The sequence below is a fragment of the Cebus imitator genome, unplaced genomic scaffold (assembly GCF_001604975.1).
Source record: "Cebus imitator isolate Cc_AM_T3 unplaced genomic scaffold, Cebus_imitator-1.0 Scaffold196, whole genome shotgun sequence".
NCBI lineage: Eukaryota > Metazoa > Chordata > Mammalia > Primates > Cebidae > Cebus > Cebus imitator.
The window spans coordinates 2,503,123-2,520,190 of NW_016107511.1; the positions used below are offsets into that span (position 1 = coordinate 2,503,123).

The following is a 17,068-nucleotide window of genomic DNA, read 5'->3' on the forward strand; positions in this document are numbered from 1 at the left end:
TGAGCGGTGGTTTGCAGTTCTCCTTAAAGAGGTCCTTCCCATCCCTTGTTAAGTTGTATTTCTAGGTATTTAATTCTCTCTGTAGCTATTATGAATGGGAGTTCACTCATGATTTGGCTCTCTGTTTGTCTGTTATTGGTGTATAGGAATGCTTGTGATTTTTGCACATTAATTTTGTTTCCTGAGACTTTGCTGAAGTTGTTTATCACCTTAAAAAGATTTTGGGCTGAGATGATGGGGTCTTCTAAATATACAATCATGCCATCTGCAAATAGAGACAATTTTACTTCCTCTTTACCTATCTGAATACCCTTTATTTCTTTCTCTTGCCTGACTGCTCTGGTCAGAATTTCCAATACTATGTTGAATAGGAGTGGTGAGAAAGGGCATTCTTGTCTAGTGCCAGTTTTCAAAGGGAATGCTTCCAGTTTTTGTCCATTCGGTGTTCTATTGGCTGTGGGTTTGTCATAAATAGCTCTTATTATTTTGAGATACGTTCCATCAATTCCTAGTTTATTGAGTTTTTAGAATGAAAGATTGTTGAATTTTTTTGATAGCATTCTCTGCATCTATTGAGATAATCATGTGGGTTTTGTCTTTGGTTCTGTTTATGTGATGGATTACGTTTACAGATTTGTGTATGTTGAACCAAGCTTGCATCCCAGGGATGAAGCCAACTTGATAGTGATGGATAAGCTTCCAGATGTGCCATTGGATTTGGTCTGCCAGTATTTTATTGAGGATTTTCGCATCAATGTTCATCATGGATACTGGCCTGAAATTTTCTTTTTTAGCTGTGGCTCTGCCAGATTTTTGTATCAGGAAGATGTTGGCCTCATAAAATGAGTTAGGGAGGATTCCCTCTTTTTCTACTGTTTGGAATAGTTTCAGAAGGAATGGTACCAACTCCTCTTTGCACCTCTGGTAGAATTTGGCTGTGAAGCCATCTGGTCCCAGACTTTTTTGGTTGGTAGGCTATTAATTGCTGCCTCAATTTCACACCTTGTTATTGGTCTATTCAGGGATTTGACTTCTTCCTGGTTTAGTCTTGGGAGGGTGTAGTGTCCAGGAATTTATCCATTTCTTCTAGATTTTCTGTTTTATTAGTGTACAGGTGTTTATAGTATTCTTTGATGGTAGTTTGTATTTCCATGGGGTCAGTGGTGATACGGCCTTTATCATTTTTTATTTTATCTATTTGATTCTTCTCTCTTTTCTTCTTTATTAGTCTGGCTAGCACTCTATTTTGTTGATCTTTTCAAAAAAACAGCTCCTGGATTCACTGATTTTTTGGAGGTTTTTTTAATATCTCTATCACCTTCAGTTCTGCTCTGATCTTAGTTACTTCTTGTCTTCTGCTGGCTTTTTGTTTGTTCTTGCTTCTCTAGTTCTTTTAATTGTGGCATTAGGGTATTAATTTTAGATTGTTCCTGCTTTCTCTGTTGGGCATTTAGTGCTATGAATTTCCCTCTACACACTGTTTTAAATGTGTCCCAGAGATTCTGGTATGTTGTGTCTGTGTTCTAATTGGTTTCAAAGAACACCTTTATTTCTGCCTTCATTTTGTTATTTATCCAGTAGTCATTTAGGAGCAAGTTGTTCAGTTTCCATGTAGTTGTGCAATTTTGAGTTTCTTAATCTTGAGTTCTAATTTGATAGCACTGTGGTCTCAGAGACTGTTATGATTTTCATTCTTTTGCATTTGCTGAGGAGTGTTTTACTTCTAATTATGTGGCCAATTTTAGAATAGGTGTGATGTGGTACTGAGAACAATGTATATTCTGTTGATTTGGAGTGGAGAATTCTACAGATGTTTATTAGGTGAGCTTGGTACAGAGCTAAGTTCAACTCCTGAATATCCTTGGTAATTTTCTGTTTCAAATATTGACAGTGGGGTGTTAAAGTCTCCCACTATTACTGTGTGGGAGTCTAAGTTTCTGTAGGTCTCTAAGAACTTGCTGTATGAATCTGGGTGCTCCTGCACTGGGTGCATATATATTTAGGCTAGTTAGCTCTTCTTGTTGCATTCATTCCTTTACCATTATGGAATGCCCTTGTCCCTTTTGATCTTCGATGGTTTAAAGCCTATTTTATCAGAGACTAGGATTGCAACCCCTACTTTTTTTTTTTCTTTCCATTTGCTTGGTAAATATTTCTCCACCCCTTTATTTTTAGCCTATATGTGCCTCTGCACATGAGATGGGTCTCCTGAATACAGCACACTGATGGGTCTTGATTCTATCCAATTTGTCAATCTGTGTCTTTTAATTGGGGCATTTAGCCCATTTACGTTTAAGGTTAATATTGTTATGCATGAATTTGATCCTGCCATTATGATGCTAGCTGGTTATTTTGCCCATTAGTTGAAGCAGTTTTTTCCTAGTGTCAATGGATTTTACAATTTAGTGTATTTTTGCAGTGGCTGGTACCGGTTGTTCCTTTCCATGTTTAGTCCCTCCTTCAGGAGCTCTTGTAGGGCAGGCCTGGCGGTGACAAAATGTCTCAGCATTTGCTTGCCTGTAAAGGATTTTATTTTTCCTTTGCTTACGATGCTTAGTTTGGCTGGATATGACATTTCGGGCTGAAAATTCTTTTCAGCAGTAGCTGTTTTTAATCCCAGTACTTTGGAAGGCAGAAGTGGGGGTGGGCAAGCTCAGGAGTTTAAGTCCAGCCTGGGCAACATGGTGAAACCCCACATCTACAAAAAATAAAGACAGGCGTGGTGGTGCACATCTGTAGTCCCAGCTACTCGCAAGGCTGAGGTCAGAGGATCACTTCAGCCAGGAGGTCAAGCCTGCAGTAAGCCAAGATTACACCACTGCATTCCAGCCTGGGCAAAAGAGCCAGCCACTGTCTCAAAAAACAAAAACATATTAGCTATTTTTCTGGTATCATTTCTTAAGGTAAGAAGGCTTTGTTCCTTGCATATGATCTTGTACATAATAAACAAAGTAGCTTTTGCAAATTATGTTGTCTAAAATATTATAAAATGATAAATAGAATGGTCAAAACTTGTCCTAAGTTTTAAAATATTCTAACAATGTTGGCATGTCAATTTTCAGGACTTATGGCAAAGACTTTCGTGTTTGACCAGCCAGCTTCATACTAGCTATGTGACACTGGGTAATTTACATAACCTTTCTATGTAAATCTTTCCTGCTTTCTCTGTTGGGCATTTAGTGCTATGAATTTCCCTCTACATACTTTTGTATATTGAGATCTTTTGTATATTGACACATCAATGCTAACATCACCATAATACCTATATTTTAATTAATATAATTAACATATAGCTAAGACTGTTAGTCGTTTTAGCTAGCTTCAATAATTTCAATATCTTCACCAATTTCAATATTTTAACCAATTAAATAGAGGCAAGAATACCTAATTAACATAAATGTTTAATGGAATATATTTATCATAAAGCCTGGTAAATACAGATAATACAAGTTATAACCATAGAACCATACTGTTACCCAATTCAACTTAAAATTCACTAATGCATTCAAGAAAAATATATTTATTACCTACTAAATACCAAGATGCTGGAATAGTCTAGATGAAAGGCTATTTCTATCATTCAATAGTGTGAAATCAAACTGATATGGGGCGACAGGGAAGAGGTAGTTAGGAGATGTGCTGGGGGAGCATGGCACAGAAAAAAGTAGACAGATAACCAGAAATAAACAGTTACTGAAGAATTCAGTGAGAGATTAATGTGAGCAAACTGGCTGAAGTACAGTATAAATTAAAGGAAAGGGAAAGGATAATCCACAAATGACTGAATTTAAGCACTGGACAATTTAAATATTTTTAACATCACCTAAGTAAAAGATCTTTGATGTATGTTCACAATTTTCATTTTATAAATATTTTTAAATTTACATTTTGTATTCAAAACTATATAGTCTAAGATTAGAATTTACTGAATTCCTTGATGGTGCAAATATGCATAACATTCTGGGTTTGACTACCTCTTGGAGTATAACTTAATACTGATCATGGAAAGTTTATAATTAAAAGTACAGGTAATTGGCATATTGACTGGAAAGGGGCATAAAAAAACTTTTTAGGATAAGGAAATTGTCCTATATTTTGATTAGCACATTAGTTACACAGATATACACGTTTGCCAAAGCTCCTTAAGCAGTATACTTGAGATTTGTGCATTTTACTGTTATAAGTGTACCTTAATTAAAGGATTAAAGATACACAGATGTGCACACACACAAACACATATATTGATAGATATACTCTTTTTAATTTCAGGCAACTGGTCCTCAGAGGCTGCTAAAAGGCAAAAGAAATACCTATTAGATACCATAACAATTTAAGTGAGGTAATATAAGATCTAATCCACTGATTTGCTCTTAACTCATCTACGGATTGTTTCATTATAGAAAAATTATATTCCTAATTGTGTAAAGTCGTAATTCAATTTGTTCATCTATCCAAGATGATATACAATCTTAATTCTAACTTCATTTGTCAAAATCTCTAAAACAAAGATATGTGAAATGTATCTTTTATTTATTTAAGAATCTCAGAGCTTTGGAAGATGTTTATAGGTGGTGGCTAAATCTGTAAACTCTAATTATAGATTAGCTTTACTTAATTCACTAAATCCACTAATGATTTTTAAAATTTTTTGTATCTCATTTAAATAATCTACACTACCTCTAACACTACTCATCCACCCACCCAACCCCAAAAATTAATGTGAAATAATAATAAATTTCAGTTGATAATACACACTACTAACTGGAGAAGCTAGCTAAAACCACTAACAAACTCTTAGGTATATATTAATTAAAATATACTAACAGGTATCACAGTAATGCTAGCATTAATGTGTCAATATACAAAAGATAGACAGGGAAGGGAGAACATGAAGAACAGCATCGGTGGATTTTATGGACCAGGACTATAAATGGCACTCATCACTTCTACCCTTATTTCCATTGGTGGAACCCGATCACAAGCCCACTGACATACAAGGAGATCTGGGAAACGCAGTCTCTGTCAGTCAGCCCAAACTCTGAGAAAGCAAAGGAAATCATTATTTTGGGTGGAGATCTAGCCATCTTATCACACTATAGTGGTCCAGTAGAGGTCTATCAAAATGTTAATTCACAGAAGACCAATGACAAATTTACAACGAAGGTTTACAAAACTTATCTCCAAAGAAAAACCAGAACATGTTTTATTGTGGAATAGTTCTAAAATTGCTTACAGATGAAAAGAACAAAAACAAATATTTAAATCAGCCACCTCTAGAATAGTGAAAGGCCAAAAATTGCATTTCAGAAATGAAATACCACTCTGGGAAAGCTTTCTGTTTTTACATGCATTCCTTTCTAAACTCTGTCAGGCCAACAGTTTTATAGGCCATCTTTCCTCACATAGTCAGCTCATGACATACAGACTAAACCTGAGGCTGGGAAAAAGGGCAGCAAACCTTCCCTTAGACCAGAACAGAAGAAGGCATAGCAAAAAACTGCCTATTTTTTATAGGACAAAAAGAGAAAAATGTCTACTTACTTTTCAACTCCCTGGGAGATAAAAAGTACAGAGAGAGTGGCTCAGAAGCACACTTCCAAAAGTATGATGATTTTTGCTTGCTGTAAAAAAAAACCACACACACAAAGTGCTGTTTTGAAAGGGAGTCTAGCTCACTTATCTTTTACAGAGTTCTCTCCTAAAATCAGAACTACATGCCAAAACAAGAAACACAATTTTATCTTTGAAATAATAGTACATTTTGGTTTCTGCTTTAAAGGGCTTAGGGATCTGGAATCTGGAGGTTAATTAACCTTCACATTGGATATTACAGCATTTTCTCCAGGAATGAAAATAAAGACAATATTATTCTTCTCTTTATTACTATATTCCTGAGTGAATAACATGACTTGAGATCCAAAGAACCTTCATATTTTAGTGTAGCTTTAAATCTACTGAAGATCATATTATCCAAAAAAAGGTACTGAAAATAACCTAAGAAAGCTTTAACTATCAGCAATCCCATTATTTCTTTCAAGACCAAGGTTTACTAAACTTATCTTTTTAATACAACAGCCTTTAGTAATTACATTTTCAATAATGTAATATCTAATAATATAGAAACAAAAATTCAAAAAATGTCTTTATGCTTTGCAAAATTATCTCTCTGCTACTCAAAAAGTACTAATATCTTCTTCACAGAGCAGATGAGAAAGTAAATACGGTAAGACATATTACTGCATCTGCTTAATAGTAGTCCTTAAGACTTTGGTGTCTGTGAAAGCTAATTACCACATTACGATTAAAATCTAAATTATTTTGATTCAACGAGTTTGAGTCCTTCTCTTTCGTGATAAACCTTTCAAATACTATATTAGAGGTATGCCTTCAGGAAAAAATTAAATTAAAACTCAATTCAATACTCAAAGTTTGGTAGATTTACAAAAGCAAAGTACAAAAACACCAACTTCCCTGTGGAGTCTTCTTTGACACCCTCAGGCAGGCTTGTTTCTCCCCTCCAACGCACTTATCAAACTAGATTTCTTTTTATTACCCTTTTGTGAACTCTGTAAGCTTAGGTGTATTAGTCAGGGTTCTCTAGAGGGACAGAACTAATGGAATAGATATATATATAAAGGGGAGTTTATTAACTCACACGATCACAAAGTGCCACAATAGGCCATCTGTAGGCTGAAGAGCAAGGAGAGCCAGTGCAAGTCCCAAAACTGAAGAACTTGGGAGTCCAATGTTCGAGGGCAGGAAGCATCCAGCATGGGAGAAAGATGTAGGCTGGGAGGCTAGGCCAGTCTCTCTTTTCACATTTTTCTGCCTGCTTACATTCTAGCCACACTGGCAGCTGATAAGATTGTGCCCACAAGATTAAGTATGGGTCTGCCTTTCCCAGCCCACTGACTCAAATGTTAATCTCTTTTGGCATCACCCTCACAGACACACCCAGGATCAATACTTTGTATCCTTCAATCCAATCAAGTTGACACTAGTATTAACCACCAGAGTAGGTATCATATGCATTTATATTAAGCTCTTCAGTGTCAATCACAGTCCCCGGCCCAGAGTGGGTACTTATTAAATGTCAACCAATTGAATAAATGGTTAAAAGTTGAGTAAAAGACTTTTAATTAACTGCATTATTAAGTCAAAAGATGAAGGCAGCAAATAATAGAAGGGAAAAAATAAGAGTTCTAGAATAGAAATGAAAATGATTACTTCTGTGCCTGATCCTAGATTGGGAAGTCATTTAGTACTCCTGTGCCTGTTAAGTTAAAAAGTTGAACACAATTTTCTCTAATATCATTTCCATTTCTAAATTTTTTTTAAACAATGAAATGGTCATCATCCTATGTATAAATATTCACATAGAAGCCAGGCACAGTATCGTCTGCCTGTAATCCCAGCACTTTAAAAGGTCAAGGCGGGCGGATCACTTGAGCTCCGGAGTTCAAGACCAGCCTGGGCAGCATGGCAAAACCCCATCTCTACCAAAAATACAAAATAATTAGCTGGGTGTGGTGATGAGTGACTATGGTCTCAGCTACTTGGGAGGCTAAGTGGAAGGATGGCTTGAGCCTGGGAGGCGGAGATTGCAGTGAGCTGAGATAGTGCTACCGCACTCCAACCTGGATGAGAGAGTGAGACCCCATCTCAAAAAAAACTAAAAAAGAAAAAAAAAAAAAGATTCACATACACTAAACATCTCTTAACCAATGTTCACTGAACTCACCAGATTAATCCAAGTTTTCTATCCCCCCTAAAAAAACATACCGTCTGAGCAAAGGCTCTCAAATTACCTGGAGCATTTGTTAAAACACAGATTGTTGTCCTCTCCTACTGCCCCAGTTACTAATTCATTATGTCTGCAGTGAGACCCAGTAATTCACAATTCTAACAAGTTCCCAGATGACATGAATGCTGCTGACCCAAAGATCCACTTTAGAGAATAACCACTCTATGGTAAGCACCCACTCACCTCTTTTGCTATCACTGACTTGTCTGACTACCAAAGGTCAGGTTCCCAAACCTGTATACTCCAGCTGAAACTGTTCATTGTCTTCACACTAGATAATTATCATGTAAATGTACAGAAGGGATTCATTTTCAAATTATCTGTTGCATTTACATGTGAGAATTCTGTGATATATCGGGAAACAGTCATAAAAATCTTGGATTTTGTACTCAAATTTCCTCCCAAGCATCTTTTTCAGTCCCACTAAAAGTAAAAATAGTAGGTGATGAACTGCATGGTGTTGAACATATCATGGGCACAAATGGACATGAGGAAATCTGGGCGTGATCGGTATGTACATCATCTTAGCTGTGATGATCTTTTCTTGAATGCGTGTGTGTAAGATAAAATACATTAATGTCTGCTACTTTAAAATGCAACAAAAGACAGGTGGATATGATAAACCACGTATAATGAAACATTAACACAATCTAAGTGGTGAGAACATGCCTTTTCATTGTACAATTCTTCTAACTCTTCTATATTTTAGAAAAATTTCAGATGTTTGGGAATAGTTTATAATCTTTGACAAAAAAAAAACTGCTTATAAGATAGTAGTTATTACGTGACACCATTTTTTGCTTATGTGTGTTTGTGTGTGAATTTACAGAAGTATACGTGTGTATGAGGGCATATAATTATGTATGTTGCATATTCAACTGTGCCCTCTTAACCAGATCTGTCCTTTCAATTAACTTAAAAAATACTCAAGTCTTTCCTATCCCCAAACAACACAAAACAAACAAACAAGAAACTCCCTCAAATTCTCACCTCTCTCTTCAGCTACTACTAGGTTACTTTTATTCCCTTTCAAAGCCACATTTCTTAAAGAGGTAAATATACTTTCTGTGTCCATGTCTTCAACTACTCCATTATGGTTTGTGCCTGAAAGCTCGAGCAAAATGGTTGTTGCTCACCATACCAATGATTTCTATGTCACTAAAACAAATGGACATTTTTCAATCCTCATCCCCCAAAGAATGTAAAATGTTAAATTCACCTACTTTTAAATTTGAAATGAGGGAAGGAAACTTAGCTTAAAAGAAAAGTTCAATTTCCTATCATGGCCAAATTAGAATATAAAAAGGGGGAAACTTAAGGGATGAAATCAGGAAAAAGAGAAAAAAAGAAGATAAAACTATGGCTCAAACAGTAAATGTCAATGGTCTGTTTTTATTATCAATTAATTTTACTACATTTTGAAATTCCAGTTAACACATTAATCATTCACATTTCTTCAACTGCCTTTGTCATCGTATCTACAGAAGCTCTATCTATCTATAGAATCTCTATCTTAAATATTTTACTATGAACTGTAAAATAAAGTACATTTCTTTGTAACATGGGTTTCAGAGATGAAAGCCTTCAAATTTGAGAATAAAATGTATACCAGAATTTGATTTGAATTATATTTAAGCTGCAGGGTAATGGTTTCCAAACAGTCCACTTTTGTAGCACCCTCATGTTTCTTATTTTGAAGTTGAACATCAAAGAATTGTGGCAAGAAACATTCTACCATAGGCAAAAATTGTAAAAGTCTATGTGAAAATAGTTATAGTAGGGCTTTAATTAATTAATTTTCCTTCAGTACTCATTTGTAATCTTGGTCACAGATGGTACGACTGAAATACTAGGGTTTCGGTCTAAGACCTGCTACTCACCATATAGAAAGTCAATCACTGAGACAAGTATTGTCAAGGAAAAAGGCTTTAATCTGGCACTGTAGCCAAGGATCAGTCTCAAATCCATCTCCCTGACTGACTAAAATTAGTTTATACAGCAGGGAAGAAATAAAACAGGAACATGAGAAGGCTAAGGAAGTAATCTGATGAATGAGGCCTGGCATCTCACTGTCTGGACCCTATGGTTTGGTGAGTTTCATTTTTTGATACTTTTTAAGAGGCCTGGGGGTCCTTTCGTGAGGAAGGAACTCAGATAAACAGAAGTTTCAAGCTTTAGGACCAGAAGGGGTCAATTTCTATGTTTATCCAAAAACAAACAAAAAACAAAACTGTCTATGGGACCAATGGGTCAGTTTCAATGGCGGTTTCTTGAAGGCTACTTTCTATATTCTTGCTATCTATCCTCCACTTGCACACAGGACATGCTAAATAATTGTTTGTAGAATATAGGAAGAAAGCAAATTCACTTATTCCACAACCAATTATTTAGCATGACCAATGTGCAGATCTAAAAACTATCTGCACTGCCTAAGCTTGAAGGAACATAGAATGTGGTTAATGGTAATATGATTATTGAAAGACTTTATGTCAGCCTAGCTTTTCACACCAGACCTTTACACGCAGTAGCATTATTTGGCTATTTTTTTTCTTTTCTTTTTCCTCATTCCGTCATTGGTGGCTGAAATTTGACTATTTATAAATATTAAATTAGTTTTTCACTTACCTTTGAGTTCCAATAACTAATGGAGGTAATATGAAGAAGAAAATAGCTTAAACTCAATTATAAGAAAGGAAACAGAATAACAACTTAATTACCAACTAGGCACACACATCTGAAAATCTGAATTGTTTAGTATAAAGTCTAGATTCAAAATTCTTTTCGGATCACAAACCTCTTTGAAAATCTAGGGAAAGCTAAAGACCCTCTCGTAGGCAGATTCTGACAGGCTCACAGTAATACCCACTTCTTAGTATTCCCAATCTTGTTTAATCTCCTTCCCTTGAGTTCTGGCTGGACCTAGCGACTTGCTTCTAAGAAGAGATTATGACAAAAGTAAGATTATGACTCACCAAAGACCATGGCTTCCGTTTCACTAGTGCAGTCTCTTGACATCTTACTTGCTCTCCTTGATGACGCAAGCTAACTTGTGTGAGATGCCCCATGAAGAGGCCCTGTGGCAAGAAAGCAAAGGAGGCCTCCAGCCAACAGCTCACAAGAAACGGAGGCAAAGAACCCACAAGGAACTGAATCCTGCCAACAACGAAGTGGGCTAGGAAATGAATCTTCCCCAGTCAACTTGAGATGACTGCAGCCTTGCAAGAGGTAAAGCTATAACCCAGCTAGGCGGCAGCTGGATTCCCAACCCGCAGAAACTGTCAGACAATACATGAATATTGTTTTAAGCTGCTAAACGTTGGCATAATTTGTTATACAGAAACAGATCCCCTCTTTAGAAAAGTACTTAAGTGCACATATTCTAGTACACATTTTAGGGAATTTGGAAGTCTCTCTGAAGTTCACAAACAGAACTCCTAGTGACCCAGGGATTCAGATTATGAAACTTCTAACATGATAAACTTCAAACAATATGCACAAAAGGCCTGTAGGAAATCAATTTAACCATGCTATGTGGTGTACCAAACATTAGAATACTTTTCTTCCATAAAGTATTAAGAAAGTTAAATGACTTCAAATATATTATATCTTAGTACCAGCCTTTCCAAAGGTAAAAATCAAACCAAGTTATATAAAACATTATTTTTAAATAAAATATTTCATAGGTACTAAAGTACTGATGATAAAATAACTGAGTCATTGTCCTCAACTTTGAGGACTGCACTATCTAGTTGGTGAGACAAACACATACACACGAACACACAAAATAGCTATCATAACAGTTAGCAGTACAAATAGAGATGTACATATAGTATCCTCTCATGTACACAGTAAAGTGACTTTACTGAATTGTAATTGTAATGTAATTAAAATAAATACCTGTACTGTTTTTCCAAGCCCCATGTCATCACCAAGAATGCACCCTCTTCCATGGATGTAGTGTCCATAAAGAAACTGGGCTCCTTCTCTTTGATAGTCTCTCAAATATCTATTGATGGTATAAGGAATAGAGTCTCCATCATCAGATAATTTAAAAGCAATAGAAGACGATGGAAATTTTCGGTTTGGAAAATAAGGTTTTTCCAAATCTTCATCATCAAATATAAGATTCCTGGGGCAATCTTTAACAAATTTTATTTCTTGCAGCTGTTTAAGAGGTATTTTCCTTTCTTGAAAATCTGAATATAAGATGACTGCAAATGATTTGCCATTTTCATCCACTGTGATAGATTTTATGCTTGCTTCACAAAATTTTCCATTATCTGGAGAAGGGGCAAGACATCTTTCTCCTGGATGCCATATGTCTGCAATAATAAAAGAGAAAATAAAATTTCCAAAGCTAGCTTATAAAGTAACACCTCATTTATCCACAGCTATGAGAAAAAAATATATACCTCACATAAATCCCTTTTCCAAAAAACCTGCAACAAGATAAATTATAACATATATGTTTTTCTAAAATATATTTTCAGATATTCTTCTACAATAAACAGAATAAAGGGTACATAATTTATTTCCAGTGGTTCTTTCCCTGGCTGTGCGTCATCATCTCTCCTGGAGTTTAAGAATATACATTATTAGACACCACCTCTGGTGATCCTTATTCAGCGGATATGCATCATGGGCATCTGGTCTTATTGTTTTGTTTGGTTGTTACTGTTGAATTCAAAAGATAATTCTGATGCATAGCCAGGGTTGAGAACTACTGACTCAAATATTCTTGCTGTCATTCTCACACACACACACACACACACACACACACACACACACACACACATTTCATGATATGGTAGAGTAATCACGAATAGGACTTGGTAATGAGTAAAGTAAAATCCTCTGGACAGCAATACTCTGTGGTTCATCTGTCTGCTCCTATAATTATTCCATCACCTATCTCTAGAAACAGCTGTTTCTTTTCACTGTCAATACTGCTGCTTCTAAACCTTTAACCACTGCTTGTATACAGCTAACCATAGGAACCTCCAATTCAACTACAGTGATGTCACAGCTTTTTCTCTGCTGAGTTTTGAGTAACAATTTTTAGAGGTTAATTCTCAGATCTTTTTCTGCTAAGGTCCTATTATTCATTAAAGAGCATGACCTATCTCCTGAACTTATTATGTGCTTAACTGTACAGCTATCTATTTTATTTTCTCAGAAAATATAGCACTATGCATGAAGAGGGAGTCTATTGAGTATACTACTGGCACAATCAAATAAAGAAAACTAAGTAAAAACAATTTTCCAAATGGAATTTCTTACAGCAAGAATCCAAAAATAATTCTATGGCTACAAATATAAGAACACCAGGAATTATTTTTCTTATACATTTCTCACTGAGATCAGATGACCACTGGCAGTTTCCTAGGGTCTTCCTGATGACCTCGAGTTAGATTTTTATAATATTCATGATTACCATATGACATGTTTATACTATCTTAAGCAAGAATAGCTCACTATATGCTCATCCATCAGTTGTTCCTCAAAAGTAATGTCACTAACTTTGATGAGGTTATTTTACCATAAAAATAATGAGTACACAGGGAAAAACCTTCTCTCCCACTCTAATCTCTGGAACCAAACTGTTTGACAACTGTTAGACCATTCTAAAAGAGTGTTTTGATGTGAAACTAAAGCCTTGATCCACTGCACAAGTAACAGTAGGTCAATGGGCCCGATTTTCACAACAGTAGTATTTGTACTTTAAAACCTAAAGCAACCTTTACAGCAATTCTTATTACTTCTGTTTCACATTATTTGTTTCTACCCAGCAAATGCTGTATTGCTTTATAAGACTTATTTTTTTTATCTATTATTCAACATATTTAAGCACAAATTATATTACACCACACAATGGGTATAAAATGAAGAAAACCAATATAAAAAATGATGGTAATAGCCTTCCTACATCTCATTAATTGGCATCATCATTTAACCAACTTTTCAAGGTAGAAAACTATTAGTCAGCCCTTAATCCTCATGTAATATTACTCCTTACATCCAATCCATCAGAATGTCCTGGTTCTGCTTCAAAAATAAACAACTTTCCTCCATGCCACCATCTCTCTAAAAGCAAAGGCTGGCAAGCATTTTCCGTAGAGTCAGTTATTAGCTATTTGTTACTTTAGATTTTGTAGGCCATACATTCTCTTGCCCTTGTAATGCAAAAGCAACCAGACAATACATGAACAAATGGGCACAGCTGTGTTCCAATAAAGCTTTATTTACAAAAAGAATTGTCAGACCAGATTTAGCCTACAGGCAGTAGTTCGCTGACTGCTGCCTTAAAGCATGTCACCACCAACCTTCCCTAAATTATTCTTAACTAGTCAGTCTCTCTGTTCCCAGTCCACCTATTTAGAGGAGGGTACCCCATTATTCTCTATCTCATAATTTTATTGCCTCTGTAGCACTTGCCATAAGATTTAATTATCATGTCCACTTGTTTTTTTCTTCCACCGGAGAGTAATTTCCATTCCAAGAAAGTCTGTACTGTTATAAATTTTATCCCCAGGATCAACACAGAGCCACACAGCAGACATTCAATAAACATGTGATGAATGTATTCCACATTCTTTTTTTTTTAAGACAAGAGTCCGTTGCCCAGGCTGGAGTGCAGTGGCACAATCTTAGCTCACTGTAAACCTCAACTCCTGAGCTCAGCAATCGTCCCATTTCAGCCTCCTGAGTAGCTGGGACTACAGGTGTGCACCACCATGCCTGGCTAAATTTTTTATTTTTAGTAGACACAGGGTCTCGCTTATGTTGCCCAGGCTGGCCTCAAACTATCCTCCCGCCTCAGCTTCCCAAAGTATCGGGATTACAGGTGTAAGCCACTGCACCTGGCCTATTACAAGTTATTGATCTCACAGATCCTTGATATTTTGCGAGAGAGAAAACTAAAAAGTACACAAACATACACATAACTGTAAAAAGTGCATTGGAAGAGAAGAGTGCTATGAGAAGGGAGTATTGAGAAATGTTAATTTAAAAGGGAAGAGAGTCTAAGAACTGTATCTCAGGTAAGTGCATAGCATGTGCAAAAAGAAAAAAAAAAAAAGCCTTAAAATCACACAACTTATTGGACTACCTTTGGTCTCTGAATCTGGATAATTTCTAGAATGAAATAAATTCAGTTAAGTTTGAGTTAGGAATGGATTCCTCAGTATCCAAACTCCAGAACAATTGCTGAAGTTGGGAGGATTTCCTGTTGGATTTAACAGGGAAATGGGTTAAGTCTCCTATAATTTGATGACTCCAAATCATTTGTTTTGGTTTAAACTAATTACCAATTCAACTCATTCTGGTGATAGGATCTCGCTCTCCCTCTCACTCCAATGGCCTCCTGGCTATTCCTCAAGCATGTTCCCTCCCTGGAGCTTTCTGCTCCTTCCACCAATACAATTTCCCTAAACACCAGAAAGATTAGATTTAACAGAAGGAAGGAAGAATATCCACTCGCAGCTTCATTTATTTATTTTTACCTGCCAGGCTCCTATAGCTTTTATATGTGTGGTCCCTGAAGTACAGCGTCATCAATTCCAAGACCTCAGAATTCAGGCTTGTTACTTGCCCTCTCTGAGCTTTACCTCTGAATTCTTCATCTATTTAATGAGATCGGTATCTTCCTCAAAGGAAAGCAAGTAAACAGCATATTGCTGGACTCAGAAAAAAACCACTCAATACCTGGTAGCTTTTGTTATACAGCACTATTATCAATGGAAGCCATTCATTTGGGTGCCAGAAGGCATCCCAGATGACTTGTGGCAGACAACCACACATTCTTTAAAACCCCTCTTGGTGACCCATTTAAGGCATAAAGTCCTGACTTGATATGCAATAAAACTCAACAAAATATCTCCACCTTCATTTATTTACGTACTTACAACAAACTTCTGCCATTCACTAACAACTGGGACTTACAAGAATGAAAATATTTAACGTTTACTGAGTGCTTTGTACGGGCCAGACGCGGGGTCACAAAACTGCTTTGCCTATTCCCCATGTCATTTAATAATCACAAGAACCTAGTAATGAACCCAATTTTCAGATGAGGAACCTGCCCAAAGTCGCTCCGCAAGTAACTGTCAGAGTCAACATGGATCCCAGAGGCTGACTCCCGAGTTCAGGTTCTCAACACTGAATCGCAGACTGGTCCCAGTCCTGGAGGGAGTCACAATCTGCAGCTGTCACTGAAGAGGAGCTACAGCGCAAAACCTCAACACGAAGGGCACCGGCAAGAACTGGTCCAACGCGACGCAGCACAGAAGCGTCGGGGAAGGGGCGAACGCGCAGCTGGTACCTTTGCCGGCGGTTTCCGCGCGGGGCTGTGGCGCCGAGGGATCCATCCGGCCAGGGGGCGGGGCCGAGCCCAGCTGCACGTAACACCCGGAAGACGGCAGAGGACTGCGAGGTGCTCGGCCGGCGGGCCAATGGCGGCCAACGCCACTTCCGGCCGCCCTCCGAGCATCGCTCTCCAGCAACCCAAAGCCAGGCGACGGGGGGAGGGGGATCCCAGCAAAGGTAGCGACTGAAGGGACCCAAGGAGAAGAGGAGGGCGACGTCCGGAGCGGCGGCAGAGCCAGGGGACGCTGTGTGAGGCTGACAAGGCGGCGATTACCTAGTCCTTTTGGGCTTCGCCGCCGTCGGTGGAGGGCAGGAGGCGGGCACAGCGGCCCCGAAACCTCCTTCTCAGGCTCTGGCCGCCCTTTCCTAACCCCTGCAACATCCAACGCGGTCTTGGAAAATCCCGCGAGAACAGGCTCCGAATTGTGACTGGGTTCTCGCGAGAAAGAAATCTTCCTTTCCGTGGGCGGAGCAATCTTCCCTGCGTCTCTCCCCTAGGAGGCCTGTGGCGGGAAGGTCCGCGGGAGTTGCTAGTGTCGCGAGGTTTCAGGTCGCTCTGAGCAACGCTGGAAAGAACTGGGGAGCTTGGGAGCGCTGTGGCTGTCAGGAGCAGCCGAGGCGGTGGAGGCCTGGCTGAGGGCGTCCCCACGGTCGCGGCTTCTGACCTCTCTGTGCAGCTTGGTTCTTCCGCGGTGGTGCCGCACCCCAGGAACTTCAGGAGCTGCCCCCGGGCCCAGCACGGGGCCAGGTGAAATTAGCGCGTTTTCCTGGATCCTGCAGTTTATAGTGTATCATAAATACTTTAAATCCAAAGCCAACAACATTTGCTACAAATAAACGTAGAAATACTGTTGAAGTGTAGGCTGTTTTCCTCCGTACCATCTGACGTTTCCAGCGGTT

The 17,068-nt window shown here is 37.9% G+C and overlaps 1 protein-coding gene across 4 annotated transcripts in view; it reads right to left on the reverse strand.

The window, feature by feature from the left end:
• ERCC6L2 (ERCC excision repair 6 like 2) overlaps positions 1 to 16,589 on the reverse strand; it is a 143,567-nt gene extending 126,978 nt beyond the window's left edge. For all 4 annotated transcript variants that reach the window (XM_017547197.2, XM_017547192.2, XM_017547201.2 and 1 more), the window contains exons 1-2: positions 16,125 to 16,589; positions 11,702 to 12,126 (exon numbers count right to left, since the gene is read on the reverse strand). In XM_017547197.2, the coding sequence (XP_017402686.1) occupies positions 11,702 to 12,126; positions 16,125 to 16,170 (471 nt within the window). In that variant the 5' untranslated portion in view covers positions 16,171 to 16,589. The remainder of the gene's footprint in view (positions 1 to 11,701; positions 12,127 to 16,124) is intronic.
• Between the last annotated feature and the right edge of the window lie 479 nt (positions 16,590 to 17,068).